This window comes from Carya illinoinensis, chromosome 6 (assembly GCF_018687715.1).
Source record: "Carya illinoinensis cultivar Pawnee chromosome 6, C.illinoinensisPawnee_v1, whole genome shotgun sequence".
Taxonomy (NCBI): Eukaryota; Viridiplantae; Streptophyta; class Magnoliopsida; order Fagales; family Juglandaceae; genus Carya; species Carya illinoinensis.
The window spans coordinates 3025331-3047720 of NC_056757.1; the positions used below are offsets into that span (position 1 = coordinate 3025331).

Consider the following 22390-nt stretch of genomic DNA (forward strand, 5'->3'; position numbering starts at 1 on the left):
TGGTTCTTGTTCAATAAAAGCTTTCTAGCCCCCGAGTTAGTCTTCTTATGGTAAAGTTTAAACATTTCAATACTTGTAAGAATCTTTCTATAATGAATAGGTCAGTTGTCTTCTTTGACTAATATCTATTGTTTATTAGTTCAGTTTGATATACTTTATGGTTATCAAGCTTCTCTTTAATGTTTCCAGGCCTAATGTTGTAAAATTCCTAATCCAATGAGATCCATCAGATTGCTCTTTTTATAATCAAAAAAGTTAGTCTTCTTATTCTTGATTGGACATTGTGTATTAATGCTCTGAAAGTTCTGTTAGATTATGCCCTTGACTACATTATTAGATCATTTGATGAAGCATATGATTTTTATTTAATTTCTTTTCTGGAAAGTGTTTCATTCAGAAAGGGAATACATCTTCTCTTAATGATGCCTTAATTCCCAAACAGTTTATATTATCAAATTGAATCCTAGTGGTCACTCTGATAAAATACTGAAAGGGAAATACGGAAGAAGTTCAATACAAAATTATCCAAACCATCCTTTGTCTCATATGCTCGATATAAATCTGTTGTCTTTAAATTTCATTGAAGACTTGTGATACCCCATACTAAGTGATAAGGGTAGGTGGTATATGAGATCCTACATTTTTTGGGAACGAGAAGTTCTTGCTCTTTATAATGTTTCAATAGGGCTCTAATTGTATCATTGACTAATTATTTTGCAGTATAGATTGATCAGAAAAAAAAAAAAAAAATTGCAGTATAGGCTCAAATGTGGCTTGGGCCTCTCTTAAGGCGTTACAAATGGTATTATTATAGCCTATCCCGACCAGATTTGAGTTGTGCCACTTACGAATCTATGATGGACTGATCCCCCGCGCACTGGGGGAGAGGGGTTGTGATACCCCATACTAAGTGATAAGGGTATATGGTGTATGGAATCCCACATTGCTTTGGAATGAGAAGTTTTTACCCTTTATAATGGTTTCAATAGGACTTTAATTATATCATTGACTAGTTCTTTGAAGCTCAGATGTGACTTGGGCTTCCCTTGGGGTGTTACAAGACTATATTGGTAGTGTGTACCATGGATGCTAACATCGAAGTTAGTGGATAGACAATTCTGCGACTGATTCATAGAATCAGATCATGGCTACTGAAATAAGTGATTTGACCGAATCTAGTTCTACTCACCATTTTATGTGATTTAGACTTGCTGTAGGCAGAGATAAGCATAAAAGCCATGTGAATGGGAGGGCTGATTTTTCTAAGGTTCGAGCATGCTATCAGTTTTCTTTTGTGATGATTTTGGCTTTAGTAATTGTGCCTAGTTTGATGCTGTTCTAAGAGTTATGTGTGCCAAGATACGATATGCACTCATGTCTTCACACCATTGTTTTTGTGTACGGCCGAAAGTGCCATCTTATTATAATACACATCATGTACAGGCTGTAATGGCTCATGAATCCATTAGTTTGTCTCAAAGCTTTTGGATTCAAGTCCAATATGTGAAAATAACAAAGAATGAAATGTTCCATCAGTTTACTGCTATCACTCCATTCATACAGGTGATGTAGGTGAAGAAATGTATTTTACTGTCAGTCAGTTTTGTTAAACTACAACGTATAGCCATGAAATGAGATTTAATTTACTGCATTGTGCATGAAACAAGAAGATAGACAAGAGGGTCTTGTTCCTATGACATTTATTGACCAGCTAGATAGAAGCCATACTTCTAGGAAAAATGAGTTAATATAACAGAAGGCCTTAAACAAAACCCCAGGCTGCTCTGGAGGAGAGAGCTGTTAGCAGCGAGAAACCATCTTAGAAGTCCTTAAAATTTAAAGTTTTTACTACATATGCAGGCCCCAACATTTTATTCCCATTTTTAAAGTGATTCAAAATGGGGAATTGGTATAATAGTATATTATACCATAAGGACTGTCATAGGGAGAACTCTTACCATCCACATAGGAATAAGGGAATTGTCTTTTGAACTCTTTCGAGAGATTTATTTGACATAGGAATAAGGGAATTGTCGTTTGAACTCTTTCGAAAGATTTATTTGATTCGGAGGTTGAATTCATAGAGAATGTGGTTTTTGGGTTTGAAGACTCGATTCAAATATTGGTTTATGCTTATTGCATTTAAACTTCTAATATTCTCTGCATGGTCAAGGTTGTTCGATCGTCCTAGATAGATAAATGACAATTCCTGACCAAACCTGTTCCTAAGCGGAATGTGGATCAAGACCGAGACTGACTGGCAAATCCGAGAATACCATCCCATGTTTGTTTCATGTTTGGAACCGTGCACATGAAAAGCATGTCGTTCGTATGTTTTACGTGGTCAAATTGAACTTGTCTGTTGCTTATCTGTCCATAACATCTTATCCTTTGAATCAAATTGCACAAATTGGCTACTTATACACAGAGGACCGGTGAATAAAAAAAAGTAAGACTAGTACCGTCTTAAATAGACAAGTTTTATTTAAATTCTCTGTAAAGAAAATAGGTCTTATTAATAAAAAATAAATTTTTTTATATATTTTTAAAGTGGAGTCTATTTTTTTACAAAACGAGATTTATTTATTTGTAGTTTACATAAATTATTTTTAAATATTATTATATATCTTACTCTTATTTTATTAAGTAAGATGTGATATATTCAAGTGATGAATGATAAAAAAGTATGCGATAAATGATCATTCAATAGTAATAAATATGTTACATCTTATTTAATAATATGAAAGTGGGAGGATAGTATGGTGTGTAGAATTTTTATTATTTTTGAATAAAAAAAATCGATAAAGGAAGAGAAGATGAAAGGTAGAAATTCACCACCGACATCTATCAGACTACGTGTGAACAAGGCTTCTATAGTAAAATTAATTTTTTCTGTAATAACCTACCGGTCTCTGCCTAACTGCTTCGAGCCTTTGATTCAGCTGCAGAATTGCAGACAACCCCGGTTGGTCTTCGGTGGGTGACAACCTCCTTATTTGATAATATTTTTGTTTTTTAAACTCCTTATTTGAAATCGAAAGAAAAACAGTTCTCGTAAATTATGATGCATGCATGTTGCAGCAATTTCTTTGTTCTTTGTTTTGTTGTGTTTATTTCCAAGAGCACCACTGCTGCGCTGGTTCCCAAATTTTGTGGCTGGTGAAGACAAAAATGGCGGACGTGTAGAGCTGCATAGCCTAGCAATTCACTTTCCCAAGATGGTTTTTATTTTATTTTATATATATTGTAAATTTAAAGCGGAGCAAATATAATATATTAAATTATTTAAAATATATCATAACAATAAATAAAATAATAAACTTTTCAAATATATTTTCACATTAAAAGTAAATAACATCTGGTTTTATAGCACAGGAAAAAGGGAGAGAAGGGGACAAATAAATGGCAGGGAAATGAATGGAGTGGAGCGATGGGGTGTATATGCGGAGATTCGTGATAAGAGAGAGCTCCACGCCTTGTTTCCCACTAAACTTGTTAAAATAATACAAAGAAGTCTATGATTTCATTCATTCATTCATATCAAATATGGATTTGGATTGGCCGTGTCCTAAAAGACAACCTCGATTCCATTAATAGACACCACTCGACACGATGGATGGTCCATATTAACCAACCCCACCACTCTTTTCAACTTTTTCTTGACCTTTTGCAGATTTTACTCAGATTTGGCTTTTATTTTCCCTATATTCTAAACATCCCCCCGGGGGCTTAAAAAGAAAGAAGAAGTACTAACATATAGATGTATAAAACTACTCTAATCTATGTATTATTCTCACTCACGAGGGATCATGTTCATGATCAAGTCCATACATGCAACCTCCTTAATATAGAATACGATATATTTTTTGAAAAAATAGTTTAAAAATATAATTATCATCTTTTTGAAATTGAAATTAAAAATTAAAAATGTTCCCATATTCATATAAATGTGGGTTGTTCATGCTTGGATAATACCATTATAATATTTGTGTATTTTAGTAAATAAATATTTGTGTAGTATTTCATTTAGCTTTATATAGCTGTATTATACTAGTATTTGGCAATATATATATATATATATATATTTTTTGTCAATGCAATAAGAATGGATACTACCAATTCATACGACAAGGATCTAATTTATTCAACATAAAATTTAAAAATATATGTAAAAATAATAATGTCACGGCTAATTTGAAGAAATTCTCCGATGAGTCAAAATACAGGTAAAATCCTTAATCCTGAAAGTGCAAAACACCCATAGCCATAGGATTTAATTAGGATTCTGGTCCTTGCATTTGGAGGAATCTCTTTTCCTCCCTTCCACACTCCCTTTTTTCCCCTAATTTTCTCCACCATCTTCCCCGCAACACCCCGCCTCCTACCTCCCGCCTTCCCTCTATATAATGATAACCACACACAAACCCCATGTGTCTGCGCCTCCTCCTCCTCCTCCTCATAAACGCCCCCCCTCTCTCTCTCTTCACCACACGTTCCAAGATAACCCATATCTCTTCAGATATTCCTTATTGCCTTTTTCGTTTTTGTAGATTTTGCGCACCCCAATAAAAGCCATCTCTAACCCATTCGAGTTTTTGGGTTTCCTTCACACATCAAAACCCTAGATAACAATAAGTTCTTTTTGTACTTTAATAGTCTAGAAACCCAATTCCGGTTTTTTTTTTTAGCCAATTTGTTTGGTGGGGGTAAAGATATTCAAGGAGATGGCTATCGCTTATCCCCATTTTATTGGTTCAGAGAAATCTCCCATGGAGACGGGGATTTTAATGCCTTCTTCTCCATCTTCTGCTTCTGTGTCTCCGGTCATTCTGACCCAGGACGAGCTCAAGAAGATCGCGGCTTATAAGGCCGTGGAGTATGTGGAGTCCGGCATGGTCCTCGGCCTCGGCACTGGCTCCACTGCCAAGCACGCTGTGAATCGCATCGGAGAGCTCTTGCGCCAGGGCAAGCTCCACAACATCGTCGGAATCCCCACGTCGAAGATGACCCATGAACAGGCCGTCTCCCTCGGCATCCCTCTATCTGATCTCGACACCCACCCTGTTGTCGACCTCGCCATCGATGGCGCCGACGAGGTTGACCCTTTCCTCAACCTTGTCAAGGGCCGTGGTGGGTCCCTTCTCCGCGAGAAAATGGTGGAGAGCTCTTGTCGTAAATTCGTCGTTATTGTGGACGAGTCCAAGCTCGTTAAGCATCTGGGTGGTAGTGGGCTCGCCATGCCTGTCGAGATCGTGCCCTTTTGTTGGAAATTCACGGCGCATAGACTGCAGACCCTGTTTGCTGATTCGGGTTGCGTTGCAAAGCTCAGGACTTCCGGAGAAAACAGCGAACCCTTTGTGACCGATAACGGGAATTACATTGTGGAATTATATTTTAAGAAGGATATTGGGGATTTGAAGGCTGCGAGCGATGAGATTTTGCGGCTCGCTGGCGTTGTGGAGCACGGGATGTTCCTTGACCTGGCCACCACGGTCATTGTAGCGGGGGAGCTTGGCGTGACGGTGAAGAATAAGTTTAACTGATTTTATGATCATTGATTAACTTTATTTTTATTTAGGGAGGAATATTGGAAATTTTTTGTTTCGAGGCAAATTGGGGAAAAGTTTAGGCAGTTATTATTTGTAACAGGGGATAATTTTGGCCCTTTTGGTTCTTTAGAACCATTGATATGGTAGAAATTTGGGGGGGAGGATCTCCTCAAATTTTGAGATTAAAGAATAGGAAGAAAGAATTAGGATTTTTTTTTTTTTAAATTTTTGTCGACAGCTGAATGAACGGCCTTTGGAATGTCGGCTGTAATGCTCTATTAGAAATGAAATTCCGCTTCTTTATCTCATTTGTTGCTCAGAACTGTTGGCAATCGATGCCCTGGAATTTCTGCTTTTGTCTGTTTTGCATACGAGGTTTTCTTCTCTTTGGACAGAAGTGGTATTGCATAGTTGTTGCCCTTCAATGTTGAATTCCGCATAGGTATTCATATTATAGTTTGTATGTGGAACTCGGCGGATCTGGCACATATGTTTTTGTGAATAGATGCATATGCTAATTTAATGTAGTTCCAATATCTTTGTAATCGGACTGGGCCACTTTTGACTTCATGAAGAGATATTTGGTATGATTCACCCTTTTTTCTTCTATTCGTGTAGGTTGGAGAAGAATCTGTAAATGTAATTGCTGGGTTGATCCTTCTCAAAATATTTTTGCATTCATTTTTTTGCTAACATTTTTGTTTTGACTCTTTTTGCAAATGTCTGGAGTCTATTATGCATCTGTTCTGAATACGGAAGGTTATGCTCAACTATAGTGAAGAAACAAGCGGGGTGTGGGGAGCTGTTGCCTGTGTCAACTGAGAAGTGAGTGCTACTGTCATCCGTGGTATATGTAACACATGTCAAATAAATTTATTATAGAGGTTTGATTGACCTTAGGAGGTATGATGTTTCTCCATTTGTGATCTCTTGATTTCTTGGTTGCAATGGAGATTGAAATTTCATTATGATATGTTATCAGATTCTTTTTTATTTCCGTGTTAGTATAGTTTTGCATAAAGAGAAATGTAAGCTTGTTGTGCTAGGTCAGATTGTAAAACTCTTTTTACCATAAAGTAAATTAAACTTATCACATCTAGTAACATTAGTTTGTGACCTTTACTTTTCTGAGAGATCTCTGTGAACCATGCTCTGGGACATTCTGATATGTGAACGTGCAGCTGCCTGATTTACTTGGTTCTGCTCATGGTAGTGAGTCTTGGACCGTTGGGGATGTTAGTACAAGATATATGAAATGTTCAAAAAGTTGTTTGGAGTAATTCATTTGCTTTGCTGTGTAACAGACGAATTTCTTCGTATCCATGGATTGAAATCTTGTATCTTACTTGATTGGGATGAATCTACAGAGAACTAAGTCATCTTTTGTATATGGCTATCTTTTATTTTTCATATCATTGAGATGATTAAGATTTACTTTTGGCTACTCGTTTTCTTGGCAGACAAGCTGCTCACCTAATATTTAAGTATGTTGGTTACAATATTACATTCAGATGATGATGCGTTTGAGGCATGCTAATGATTCAGGACACTTGACACTACTTTCTGGTAGTTATAACATTTCCAAATCTAACTTTGTTTTTACTCGTGGTTTAGGAGTGCATGCTCTGTCTCACGTAGTTTGGTACATAGTTTAAACAGAGCATTCGTTCTGTACGCAGCACCCAACCTTTTTCGCACTTTGTATTGAATCTGTATGTACTATGTAGCACTAAACCACTATCATATTTCCACGAGCAATGCTATCTTAAGGCCTGTGGATGGCGTGTTTGGTGTAAAGGCCTTGTAATAGAGTTATTCTATTTCTACTGTGGCTATTCCTTTCCTTCATTATTATTAGTATTATTCCAGTTTAGTTGGTCTGGGAAATCTGAAGTGAGACTGGTATTATGGTTTCTTCATTGGGAACGCATTTATTCACCGATCCCATTTTCTATTTTACTTCAAATTGAGCCGAAATTAAACTACAAGAATTAGAATTTTTTCCACATTGCAGAAGATAAAATATTTCTTCAGCAAGTATATCTTACTGGTTTCAGTTTTAGTGCGGTTCTTATGCATGACGGTGGCCGCCATGAATGAGGCTGATTCCGTTTTCAACCTCATTAAATAGCGCATGTGGCGGTTTTCTCTGAGAGACATTGCTGAGGTGGTGTGCGGGAAGTTTGTTCTACCGCTAGTATTGACGAGATTAACGATGGATTTAGGTGGTGATAGTAGGATCGTCGTGCCTCGACTGCGAAGCTAAGTCTCGTTTGGATATACATGAGATGAGATAAAAGTTGAATAAAATATTATTAGAATATAATTTTTTAATATAATTTTTATTTTAAGATTTGAAAAAGTTAAATTATTTATTATATTTTGTGAGAAAATTTGAAAAAATTATAATGATTCTAAATTTCTATGAGATAAGATGAGAATACCATACCAAACCAGGCCTCCCTACCAAACCAAACCAAGTCTTGTTTGGTTAACTTTCTGAAAATTCTTACTCATTTTTCTTATACCACATATCACACATAAATTTTTTTTTTTTCTTTAGCAAATGTGTAGCATATGACATTTGCACATTCTTTAGTTATAAATATCATTTATGTAAAATAAATATAGGTGTTTTTGGGTCAATGGTCATATCAAGTCGGGCCCTCGGAGTCGGAGAAACGAACTGTACCCAAAATGTCAACTCTGGATTATCTTTTGGGTTTATATTATATTATTCTGAAAGACCAACATTGGGTTAATTTCCTTGGGCTGGTAGAAAATCCTGCCCAATGGCCTTGCATTCACGGATAGATACACAATAAGTCCAATAAAACAAAAGGGAACTCGAAAGAATCCAACCTAAAAAAGAGAATAATGACATGATTTGCACAAAAGAAAGATGGTTAAAATATAAAGAGAAATGATATTTGTAGTAGTGGTTGTACAAGTGGTATACAGTTATTTTGAAAAAAATGAATTAATATGGGACCCACATGAAAAAAAAAACTAAATTTTTAATCGTGAACCTCATTCTTTTTCAAAGCGATTGCATGACGTTTGTAATTCCACGACTGTATGTAGTATTGCCGAAATATTAATGGTGGTTGCAGGTTCATTTTGAACATATTCATCTTTATATTTAGTTTTAATCATTCCTTCACAACTTTTTATAGTCACCCGTGAAACTCGTACCACCAAATATAAATATTAAGGTAATATTAATGAATTTTGATACATATAATTATTTTTATATACTCTTTGTACACTTAATTGATGTAATTATCTAAAACAGTTATTTTATATTAAAAAATAATGCAATCAATCATATTAATAGAGTGTACAGGAAATACACAAAAATAACTACACAAAAAATTTCTCTTCATTTTTTTTTTAATGAAATAATATTGCTCTTCACTTTTTTTTTTTTCCCTTTCCTACCAATGCAAGTAAATAAATAAAAGGAACCCTTCTTCTGTCAAAAAGAAAAAAATAAAAAAATAAAAGAGGTTGTAAGTTCATAAAAAGGTATAGAAAGAATTATTAAGTTGAGGAAAAAGAGGAAAAAGGCGATCTCCTAATTACTTATCTCTTCCTATTGCTTTATCTTTGCTAGGCATCATCCCTTTGGTCGCTTTTTTCTCTTTGTCAAAAGGTGAAAGGTAATGTTAATGATACCAAGAGTCCTCCCTCGTAAATAAATAAATAGAAAAATGTTAGTATGTTACTTGTTTTTGTTTTTTCATTTTAATCACTCATATATTTAAATATTTTTTATTTAATTATTAAAAAAGTAATTTTTAATGTATTAGTATATATTTTTTTATTTTTTTAAAAATATTTAAAAATGTTAGAAAATCAAAATCAAAAATCAAATTTATATTAGACGGCACATCCAGGAGTCATTGCTGAACGGCAGTTTAGCATCGCTCATATATATATATATATAAATATATATATATATATATATATATATATATATATATAATATTTATGGAAAATTAGTGAAATCTCCGAATTTAGATCATCGTTAGGTTCTTAAGAGCTAAATGGCCAAGATCAACAAATCCCATCAAATGATTCTAACTACGACCTAACCATGAGAAAGACAAAATGGCAACTCAACATTTCCAACTTTCTTTTTCATGTCGATTTCTCCTTTTCATCGCATTTAAGTCTAAATCCATCAATTTTTGGTCGAAAGAATGCACAAATTGTGCTTACTTTTTTTTTATCAATCCCTTCACTTAAAAAACTCACCGTTTTAAGCTTGGTTCCTTATTATATATTATTTTTTTATCTAAATTCTAAGATCTAAAATGGGGAAGAGAGAGACAGAAATTTTTTTTGTTGGATTTGAATTCATACATAAAGAGGCCGCCAAGTCCATATGTTAGAACTCAAGAAAATATACACATGATCATCCTTAAAGGCTAACCTTCATTACCCCTTAATTCTAGGCATACCAACTTGAGTAATGCCAAGCGTTAAGCCTGGCAATTTAAAAGCTGGTTGAAGGGCTTGCCGACACCCCTCTCCATAATTTATTACACCATATGTAAAGTGAAGTAATTTTGTGATGAAAGAACATTGGTTGTTGCAATGTCTGATCAAGGTTGTTATACAAACATCAAAATCCAAAGTTAATTAATGTTTTAAGATAACATCTTATCAATCCTAATCATATCTTAGAGCTCTTGAAAAAAACATAATCAAATCCTAAAAACCTTTGCTAATTTAGATACACTACATGATGGACTATACATACATACATACATATATATATATATATATATATATATATATATCATGTACTCGATCAGTACTCAATACGTACATGCATGCATGCAAAAAGATATAAACTCTTATCTCATTAATCTTGATCTTTGTTACAAGATGGAGTGGGAGGAAAAAGAAATATGAAGTTGGAGAAGAAGAAGCCAAGTTCCTAGTTCTTAGATCATTTTCCTTTTTTCTTTTGATTCTTATTCTGTCTTTCCCAATCAGTAGTTTTTACGAGTTTTTATTCCCATGAGACGACCCATGATCATGTTTCGTCATAAACAAGTAAACAATTAGAGAAAACGACAAGATCTTTCCAAGGTTTGACCCTCAGAAAGATGGAGTTATCCAATACCATTATACAACTCTGAGTCTATGGAAACCAATTGCATGCATTTTCTCTTTAATTACGCTTTAAAAAGTAAAGATCATTGTCACAATGGTGTTACGTACCAGTTTTGCATTCTTTTAACCTACTTCGATAATTTAACGTAGGAGCAACCTTTCTTTTTTCTTTTTGCATTGAACCAGCTTATTAATTTTGTCTTGCGCTTTGGTATTTTGCCTCCAAAAAGGACTAAAAACCATGTAATATGCCAACATATTGATATACCGACCCACCTTTGATGCAGACCTCAAACTACTCCTATTAAAACGAAACGGGTAAGCCAAGCAATACCCAACAGAAACAATAACGTACGCACAGATCATTAGGCCCAGCCCTTCTCTTCTCCTTTCTCGAAGTTGGACTCAGCCTAGAAGGAAGTACGGGGTCATTCATTTCACGACCTAAATGGTGGCCCACCCTTCATTTCTTTCTTTTTTTTCTTTTCTTAAAAAAAAAATTATATATTTAATTATAAATAAATTACATAAAAATAAAAACTAACATAATTTAATATTATGTGTCAAATTATAAAATTATGTTTAATATAAACTAGATATAACGTATCATATAAAATTATGAATTTATTTTTATATAATTTATATATATATTATTTATTATTATTATTATTATTATTTTCCTGTCCAAGGCTCAAAGCATGGCAACTCCAACGAAAGTTCTGGATGGGTGCTGGACTTGATGTTTAAGATTTGAAAATTGTCCAAAAGCAACAAATCAAGTCTTAAAAGATAAGTAATTTATAAATTTATTTGGTTTAATGTGACATGCATAATCTTTTAAAATAGAGTAATACTACTCGTTTATCACCATCCTCTCATAATTTTGTTATGTGTATTTGAATATTATGGAATTAATTTATTTATATTAATTAATTAATTTAATAAAAAAGACTAATTCTATATATAAAGTTTAAAAAATAAAACTTATGATATTGACATAATTGTTAGAATTGAAGACTAATTAATTGAAAGGACAGAAGCAACAGAATCAGCGGCGTTCGCGCAGCGTGTGGTAGAGGGAGTAGGCATTGGCCGCTGCCTTTAATGCGAAAAGCATTGGCGCTGCCGACCCTTGTAAATGCAGCAGCGTAGGTAGTCGGCAATTTCCGTGCTTTCACCTCATCCATTTTTATAAAATAAATTCCTACCAAGGCGACTTTGTAATCTTTTCCAATCGAATTTCAATATTCTATCGGGATATTAATATTAATGAACACCTGAATTAGAGCTTTTGAATCATTTTCTCATTCACTTTCTATGCCATGCAACGAATGCATACACATGCAACAGTAATCAATCGCCTTCTTTCTTCTCCTTTCTTCGTGGCTTAACTACTTTTTCTGTCAAAAACTTTTTAAAACCTATGATAAAAGATAATTGTTATAATGGCAAAGGTATCCCGTAAAATATATTTTACAGTAAAATGGTTTTATAATATAACGTATTATATTAAATATGTTAATTTATAAATTTATTTTTATAAAAAAAATTTTGTGCCTAAAACACTTTTTTATAAAAACTTTTGAGTTTTATAAAATTAAAAAATATTTTGGAGTAATAAATATATAATAGGTTTCGATTATTACTTCTAAAAAAATTCTATATACTACAAAATTATCTAACTTTCATCTCATTAAGTATGATGTAATACATTTATTATAATTGAATAATCATTTATTACATGTTTCATTTTTATTTAATGATGATAAATGAATTACATCTTACTTAATATGATGAAAATAAAATAAAAATATGATATACATTACTCATAAAATATTGAATCGTAATTTTATATAATATATTAAATTTATTTTATAATAAAATTACCTTATACTTATGGATGACTTCGATAATAAAATTTTTATATATTAATATTTTTGTATATATTTTTACAAACTCTATTAATATTAATTATTTTAATCAACATACACAAAGTCCACTTGCAGCGAAGATATTTCGGTTACTTAATAGAGTCATATTGATTGAAAGTAAAAGACACGAAGAAAGAAAAAGGAAAGAAGGAGATTAGCCGACGCCTAAGTAACTTTATTAAATAAAAAAATGGTAACCCGCTGTTTTGGCTTTCCTCCACTCGGACTCCCGTAATCAGCGTCAGGGTGACTCCCACCATGTGAGTCTTTTTTCTTTGCTGTCTCTTTTGCTGACTCCCTCTTTCTTTTACCTCCAAATCTTTGTCCTATAAATCTTCCCTTCCCTTCCCATTAATGATTTGCGCCAGTAAACAGAAAATGCTAATCAGGGTCTGAAGCTTTGTGAAAGGTTTGGACGGACAAGATCTCAGAAATGAGCTCGATTGCTCTGGCGCGGTGGCTGCAGTGAGTGATACACAGACAGAGAGAGCTAGTTAGAGGGAGATTTTTTTTTTCCTATGAAATGAAGGCTTTCTTGGTTGCTGGGCTCTCTTCCTTCTTCGTTTTGGTCTCTCTGAGCTCGATTTCAGCTCTGCCAAGCAATGTACCGCGCTCGGATTCTCTTAAGTTCATTATAGGTCCGTCCTCTCGTCTTCTTACAATTGTTATCCGTCTATGTAGTATTAGCTTTTCTCTTTTCTCAGTTTTTCGTATCTGATCAGAGTAAGTGGCTCGATCACAAGTGTCGTTTCGTTTTCTTGTTTGGTTGCTGTGAAAACGGAGGAAAAGGAAAGAAAAATATCCCCCCCCCCCCCCCCCCCCCCCCCGGGGCCCGCGGCGGGGGGAATCCAGCTAATGAGAATTCTTTCTGTTTAAAATACAAAAGAGAACCATTTTCCAGCAAACAAATGAGACATACCTTTCATCTTTTGCGAGTGTTACGGTTTATAAATTAATTTCTGTCTGATTTAAGAAACGTTCTTTTTCTGTTTTTGAGTTGAATAAGTAAGTTGCGACTTGCGAGGGTATATTCATGTTGTTGTACATGCAGGAGAAGAAAATCTAGGACCATGGAAGAATGGAATATCGGAGGCCGCACAAGCTCCAGGGCCTTCAAGCGATGATGCCACTCAAAGCACGCTTGTTTTGGCGGCAAACAGGACGAATAGGCTGGACATTCTTCGTGGGTTTCGACGCTACCAAGGTGGTTGGGACATTGCGAATCGGCATTACTGGGCAGTAAGTCCTGCTTCCCCTATTACTTAAAAAAAAAAAAAAAAAGTCCTGCTTCCCCTATTACAATACAGTGGTAGTAAGATTTATGTGTTTAAATTTGAATGCCCGACAAGTTTGGTTTTTTCTCCGTGTTGGGGGCTACGCAGGAAACTTCGTAATTATTTATTACGTTAATGCATTACCATCATGCTGAAAACTAATTTCTTTATGTTGTCCGGTTCCAAGAGAAAGCCAAAGCTTTTAATGAAAAATATGAAAATCTTCAGGACTTGAAGAGGAATACATCTGCTTTTACTTCGTTTATTTTTTCTGATACTATTCTCCTGTCAACCAGGTATTCTTTGGCTGAAAAATTACAGAATGAATCAAAGCTGTGGAAGCTTAATTCGACTGTTGCTTATAAGTAATAACTTGGATCGGCACCAAAATGGAAAAAACCCCTGATTAGTATAATGAATCAAGAGGATTGTATTAACTTCTATGACAATCCTTTATTGCTTTTCTGAAGTGTTGCCATGTTGAACTGCTCGAAATCAGGGAATGTACCACTACCCAACATATTTTAATTATCAAAATAACCAAGTTATAAATGCACATATTCTTACCAAATAATTCATCCACTGGTGTATAAAATATTGGTTCCAATCAAAGACTCGAGCATATCCACAATATCTCTTAAGAAGGGACAAGGGCCTACTTATCAAAAAACAAAAAGAAGAAGGGCCAAGGCCCTTTGGGTTTAATGCTACTTTCACCCCTTATTAAATGGAGTGGATAAGCTATTGGGTTCGATGCTTCAAGTACCCTAGAGTGTGTGAGTTGCTTACCAATCAAAAAAGAAGAAGAGTATGAGAGTGTTGTGGATATGACAATGGGAAACAATTCCTTTGGCGTCTTGGTGTTTCTGCAATAGCTGTAGTTGAAAACGTTGTAGGCTCATGATATTATTTGGCTGAGTAATAACATGCAAAATCCTGTCTAATAATATTAGGCTCATGATATTATTTGGCTGAGTAATAGCATGCAAAATCCTGTCTAATAGAGCCTGATTCATATGAAACTCAACGCATATTAACTTCTGGGTTTGTATTACATTTTTTTACAAGTTATTAGATGAAATTTTTAATTGGTATTTTATCCACTCAGTGTATTTTACCCTTGGTTTTAAGTCTTCTATTTTCAGTTTGTATTTTCTGCATGTTTCTTCCGTCTTCTTGTTTTGTTGTTGTTGATTTGTATTCATTATTATTTTAACCATCATCTGCAGTCTGTTGGATTTACAGGTGCTTCTGCTTTCATTCTTGCTGTCCTATGGTTTGTTTCTTTTGGCTTATGCCTCGTGGTTCATCATTGCTGTGGTTGGAGGATAAACATAAAAGGAAAAGGATCACACCGTTCACAAAGAATTTGTCTTGTACTGCTTTTAGTCTTCACATGTGCAGCAGCGTAAGATTCTGAACTTCAAAATTCAGACATTATCAACTTTTCAAATATCATTCTCTTTGTATGTGGAGATCTTCCTTATTTTGTTTTTTCAATTTTCCACTGACCCATTGGTTGCTGGTACTTGTATTTAATCTCTTCCTTTCCCTTGCCTATATAAATCTAAAAATGGACTGGTAGTGCTGTAATTTATGTAACTGATATGAAAAACTATTCACAGAACTAGATTTTATTTTGACCTTCCATATTGAAACATTTGCGTGTTTCTGTTGAGCAGGCTGAAAAATTGGTGAATTTATATTTTTTCTATGACTCTTGCTAATGCCGTCTTTTTCTCCCACAGGATTGGATGTATCCTTCTTTCTGTTGGGCAAGATGAATTTCATGGTGAAGTGTTGCAAACTTTGAATTATGTTGTAAACCAGTCAGAATTCACCGTGGAGACCCTAAGAAATGTCACACAATATCTATCCCTAGCAAAAACTATTAGTGTGGCCCAGGTGTTCCTTCCTTCTGATGTCATGGATGACATTGATAAATTGAATTTGGACGTCAACACCGCAGCAGATACACTAACCGACAAGACAAACGAAAATTCTGTCAAAATAAAGAGAGTCTTCAATGCCGTGTATGTATACACTAACCTTGCTTCAAAAGATCTATATCTAGAATTATTTTCCAAAATCAGGATATTAATTGGCTAATATTTTATTCTTTGCTGCAGGCGTTCTGCTTTAATAACTGTGGCAGCAGTAATGCTTCTTCTGGCTCTGATTGGTCTTAGTATGTATCACTGAAAATATTTTATCTATTCGTCTCCTCTATTAGATTCTTCCCTCTTCTTAACTAACTGATTTATATTGTGGCAGTCCTGTCTATCCTTGGGCACAAACATGCAATTCATATGTAAGTTTCCTTTGCAATTTGGTGGTCATGTGCCACATTCAGTACTATTCCCCCTTCAAAATGCAAGACACTTTTCACTTTTGTATTTGACGTTACATACTTAATGTTGCAGATTCGTAATAAGTGGTTGGTTGCTCGTTGCAATTACATTTGTGCTTTGTGGAGTTTTTGTTGTCCTCAACAAGTAAGACTTGGTTTTCATTTGGATTCTTTCTACTAAATGTTCTTTTTCTTTCCCCCTATTTTTATATTTTTTACTTGTTCATGTACAAAAAACTTAATAAAGCAACACCAAGTTTCTAAGTTCTTTTCACAGGTGATGTTGAGAAAGTTGCTTGCCATAAACAGTTCAAGTTCTGTGTTTCTTATCTGTAGTTCTTCTATGTATGATTCAGCCTGGGTCAAAAAAAGAAAAATCCTTGCCAAGATATTTTACTGACAGTAGTGTTTTACTTTTGGCATTTCAGTACAGTTTCTGACACCTGTATGGCCATGGAGGAATGGGTAGAATATCCACATGCAGAAACAGCTCTTAGCAACATCCTCCCATGCGTTGACCAAAGAACAACAAACCAGACACTTGTGCAGAGTAAAAAGATTATCAATCAAATTGTAAATGTTGTAAATGAATTTATCTATACATATGCCGACACATATCCCTCCCGGGAAAATTCTTATTATTACAATCAATCTGGTCCTCTGATGCCGCCACTCTGTTACCCATATGACTCTGAACTGCAAGATCGCCAATGTGGGCCTCAAGAGGTGTCTGTGGCAAATGCTTCTGCGGTATGCTTTATCAATTCTGATTATTTGCTATCTTTTGTATTATGAGAATCTGCAATCTGCATTACTTATTAAATATGTATCTGGACAGTACTTGGTTATTGAGGGAAACAAACATTAGAACTCTACTTAAGACTGTAGAATTGGCTTAACACCATTGATGTGTCAAGTTTAAATTATGTACTGGAAAAATCTTGTACAGAATTTTAGCTGGAAACATCATGTTGAGATGAAAGGATTTAGATCTCATAGAGTTTGAGTTTCTATGTTCTACCCAAACACTAGAACTAGAGTGGCTGTCCATGTGAATGCTGCAGGATTAAATATTCAACAAATATTATTAGACCACTTCATCTCTCTCTCTCTCTCTCTCTCTCTCTCTCTCTCTCTCTCTCTCTATTCACTTTAGGCCCTTAAAACTGTAGAATCGGCTTAACTCCCATGACATGCCAAGTTAAAATTCTGTATGGGAAACATGATGTTAAGAATGGGAGAGAGACAGATACATGAGTGGCCCCTACAACTTTTATAGTTGTTCGAGTGAATGTTGTAGGACTAAGTACTTAACAAATTAATTGGACTACTTTGTGTCTTTCTCTCTCTCCATTTTAGGCCCTTGAATTTGGATAGGGGCTCTAGGGAATCTAAAACCGAGATGAAATTATAACAACTAATCATCTAATAAGCAACCCCTAATAATTTACTAGGCTAATAGCTTTTTCTGCATATGAATTTTTGGTGGCTTTCTTTTGCAACATCACAAATTATGTACAAATGTAGATAAACTGAGTAAAGGCCTTTTGCTTTGCTCTCACCATCTAGGTTGCTTAACTATGTTTATCATTATCAGCTCTTGTTGAAATTGAATGAATTGTAATTGTTTTTCTTCTTTTCAAAAGACTCTTAAATATTGAAGGTTTTTATGAATCTCTCGCGCTCTTTCTATCTCTCACAATTTTAATCTTACCTTGAAGTGTCGATCTAGTTGTGAACTTAAAAATGATATCAGAGGTAGCAAGGGAAGAAAGCACGGAGGTTGGGGCATGTTAAGAGACTATGACAGGGAAGGGTTTAATAAATGTGGGTTTTGTAGTCCCATTCTAAAATTTTGTGGGTGTCATTACCTGCTTTCTGCTTGAAATGAAGTATTTAGCATATAACGTACTCAAAACTTTGACCTCTATGAAGTAATCAAGTAAGATAGATGGTTAGAGAAGTATTCATCTTCAATAGAATGGAATGTGTTCCCTTCTCCAAAATGAACCTCGCCTAGGAGCTATTGAAAGAGATACAAATGTCATAAAGGTGTAAATTACTTAACACGGCATGAAGGCTTCCATATATGAAATCCCAATAAAACATTAGCCAATGTAAGAAGAAACAGCACTTGAAGAAGGAAGTTGACCTTGGTATTTTTTTAGTGTTTCCGAGTGACTGGTAGTGGAAAATTCTTTATTATCTCTTTAATAACATGTCACAGATTTAATTAGCTCTACTTTACTTGGCTGTGTAAACTTTTCAGGTATGGCAGAACTATACATGCAAAGTGTCACCAGCTGGCTTGTGCACCACCGTAGGGAGGGTGACCCCGAACATCTACACACAGTTGGTGGCTGCAGTTAACGAGAGCTACGCCCTTGAGCACTACACACCGCCTTTACTTAACCTCCAGGATTGCAATTTTGTCAGAGACACTTTCAAAACGATCATCACAACTTACTGCCCACCGCTGGGTCGTTATCTCAAAATGGTGAATGCAGGATTGGGCATGATTTCAGTAGGAGTCTTGCTCTGCCTCGTTCTTTGGATACTGTATGCAAACCACCCCCAAAGGGAGGAAGTGTTTGCGAAACTATCATTACCAGTAAAAGGCAGCAGGAACTTCAAGAACTGCTTTACTAATGACATCAAGCGTGAGGTACCTGTATCAAACCCAACGAGTGAAGTGTAGTCCGTAAAGTAGAAAAACAGTATTAAGGCTAGGCTCATCTTTTGAGTTTGATTGTACCCCTATTAGGGGAACAAACCAAAGTGGGGCAAAGCTCCATTTTGAGTTGAGGGGCTAATATCGTAGTGTTTGTTATGTCTATATTTTAAGTATATCCATTACTTGATCTTGAATCTATCGTGTCAACTGCACCAACATGATCTGTGTTGAACTTCTGTGTTGGTACAAAAATAAGATCATAGTGCCTGTCAGGATGGACATGGAAGAACTATGCCCAAGTTCAATTGTACAGCGTACAATCTTCCTGATTAGCTCAGAAGATACACACAATTGTCAATTATACATTGCACAATTTTATTAGCCGGGCCGTTGCCCATGACCTCATAGGAAGCATTTTCAATGTTTCACGTCAAGAATTCCATCTCATGTACGAAACAACATCACATACTGTCTCCATCATTCAGATAAAAAACAAAGAAAAGAAACGAAGCAATGAATATGGCTTGTTCAAATTTCCATGTTAGTAAAACATCCCATCTCGAGGGTCCCCCCCCCCCCGGGGCACCGCCACACCCACTGCTACTAAATAGCAGAACATTGACATTCTGTTTAGGCTTTGCTTCATATATTTGAGAGTTTTTTTAATTTTTAATTTTTAATTATTTTCTCGAAAATAGGGAGCTAAGGCTCGTTGGAAGTGTTTCATCTATTCTTGTATCTTATTTCATTATTATAATTTTTTTTAAATTTTTATTTAAAATATAATAAATAATTTAATTTTTTTAAATTTAAAAACAATAATAATATTAAAAAATATATTTTAACAATATTTTATTTAATTTTTTAAAATAGAAAATAGGTTTCATTTCATTCATTGAAACTAAAATTACAGCTGTAATTGATAAATACAGAGAAAAATTTAGATTACAAGTCAAACTACACCTCTGTTTGGAGCTTCCCCGCACACAAGTTTCTTTGTGACGGATATTGTCTTAATTTTTTTAAGCTCTTTAATGACAAAACTTTCTAAAATATGAGACTCTGTAAAAACAGATATTTCAATTCCAGTTTGTCTAAGAATATAACACCATGTAAAAATAGAGATAACCATTCCCCAACTTTCAAAGCAAGAAAGGTGTCCAACCTCCATCTTCCAAATGAGAAGAGGGAAATCCACTTACCATCTTCCAAAAGAGGAGTGAGAAAACCATCATCCATCTTCCAAAGGAGGAGAGGGTTCTCTTGCTATGGACAACATGTCTAATAACTTATTTCTTTTTATTTTTACCTAACAACAGAACATAAATACATAGGAAAATTTGAAAAAAAAAAAAAAAACAACAAAACATAAACTTGAAATAATACTAAAAACGAAAAAAACACTGAGCAAGGTGGCTGTAGTGGTGCGTGAAGGAGACGTGCCACACTAGGAGGCGTGCCACACTAGGAGTGTGCCGGACTGTCAATTTTGAAGCTACCAAAATCGCTGGTCCTAGAAATGTCTCGCATGATGGCAGCAGAGCCCTCTGTGTGGTGGCATGTGGGGGCCATGCACACACTTTGACCCGGGTGTGTGGATTACGCGCTGCTCCTTTTGGCAAAACCTTCGACAGTCTGAAAGATTGACGGCTTAGGAATCATGCGGTGGGATGCGTGGTGGTTGCTAGCCACCGGAAAATATCAAAAGCTGCTTCTCCATGCTTTGACTGGAAAAACAAAAATAAAAATCAAAACATCAACTGGAAAATTGAACACTTGGAGAAACTATATATGGGAGGAGGGAGTGAGATAGGAGATGAAGCTCCCACTCCCCTCTGGGATGATATACGATTTGGGTTTCTAGAGAGAAGGTAGAGCTTCTCTCTCTAGAAATATTTAGGACCGTCTGAGAAATCCTAACTCTTGAATATATATATTTTTATTTAATTTTTAACTTTCATCTCAATTGACTATCAAAACGGCATCTTAATTTTTGGCTTGAATTTCTTTCATTCTGACGTTATTAGCTTAAGGGAAATCATAGTTAAACCTACAAAAACAAATGTTAGACTGAACTAATACTCCACTTTTAGCTAATGATACGCCATCAACTCACCTGTTGTATACTGATCATACACCAACCTCCTATCATCCTCGCTCTTCTGATCATTTTCGATTATATCTAAACAAAAATGGACAATTATGTAAGAACAAATAAACACTTGATCAATTTTTTTGATGTAGAAAGAGTTGCTATATTTAGTAGAGAAATAATATTTACAATCGTGGAGTGCACAATTGTCTTGCAATCTCTAATCTAAATACATTAAAAAAAGTAAGTAAATATGAGATCTACATTAAAAAATCTAATTTTTTAATAGTAAATCTTTTTTTTTTCAAAATAATTACGCGATATTTACGTACTCCATGATTATATATAGCATTATTCTTTCTTTTGACGTGCTTATTTTGAAAAATGAGAGCAGCAAACAACAACCATTAGCCACACTTTCTGAATCGATGACGATTAATAAATCAAGCACCGGTTTAGAATCATGCAGCCAACACAAAGTATGGGTATTTTTGGGAATTTGAGCCTATGTACATGCATGAGTGGCATTTCGAATTTCCCTCAAAAGTCATTGTGAATATTAAAGTCAAGTTATGAACACAGCTCTTTGTCTATAAAAACAGGCAAATAGAGTTATAGACAGGCAAAAAGAGTACATGGGTGCCTATCAGTTTGGTAAGCTACCCATCAGTATTTTATCTGAGCATTCACATCCGGTATCTCATATTACAAAGTATTAAATTTCTTATCATTTGAGATTTATTATAAGGTTTTGATCAAAATATCCCTACATCCAGATCCTTATTTTAAATAAAAAGTTTAAAAATAAACAGTAATTCTTCATATTTGGGAAACTACTATTTATTCCCTAAACTATTTTTTATCAATAGTTTATTCTAATACATAAAATAAATTATTCTTTCAATCATCTACACTTTCTATCATACTCATATTTATTATAGTTTTAAATTATAATTTTAAAAATAATTTAAATAATTACGAAAATATAAAAAAATAATTTTAAAAATATTATCATACCCACAAAAAAATAATTTAAGTTTTTGTTTAAAATATTTACTAGAGTAATAGTTCAAAATATAACAAAAAAAATATTGAGTAGTTAAGTTTGTAAATAAAAAGTGAGAAAAAAGTAATAAAGAAATAATAGAAAATTATTATTTTAATAGAATAGAGAAAGTATAGGAAATGAGATATATGAGGTTTTTTAAAAATGATTAAGTTTAGGAAAAAATTTTAGAAAATATCATTTTTAACTAAATTATAAGAAATTTTACAGAAAACTCAATGTAAATGCTCTCACAAGGTGGGGTTTCATTTGGAATTCCATTACCTTCGCAACCATGGTTCTGGCTGTAGTTGTTGCTGCTTTCTTCACTTACCTATTTTTTATGAG

At 34.4% G+C, this 22390-nt stretch overlaps 2 protein-coding genes across 2 annotated transcripts; both read left to right on the top strand.

The window, feature by feature from the left end:
• The first annotated feature begins 4302 nt into the window (after nucleotides 1–4302).
• On the top strand, nucleotides 4303–5857 carry LOC122313951 (probable ribose-5-phosphate isomerase 2). The gene has a single exon (XM_043129295.1). It carries the CDS (start codon nucleotides 4725–4727, stop codon nucleotides 5541–5543), a length of 819 nt encoding a protein of 272 aa, XP_042985229.1. The 5' UTR covers nucleotides 4303–4724; the 3' UTR covers nucleotides 5544–5857.
• A 7041-nt stretch (nucleotides 5858–12898) lies between these two features.
• LOC122314056 lies at nucleotides 12899–19099 on the top strand. The gene is made up of 9 exons (XM_043129438.1): nucleotides 12899–13245; nucleotides 13659–13846; nucleotides 15111–15289; nucleotides 15630–15914; nucleotides 16011–16069; nucleotides 16156–16192; nucleotides 16305–16376; nucleotides 16660–16981; nucleotides 18501–19099. The coding sequence occupies exons 1-9, from the start codon at nucleotides 13131–13133 to the stop codon at nucleotides 18927–18929; spliced, it is 1686 nt and encodes a 561-aa protein (XP_042985372.1). The 5' UTR covers nucleotides 12899–13130; the 3' UTR covers nucleotides 18930–19099.
• Nucleotides 19100–22390: the final 3291 nt, after the last annotated feature.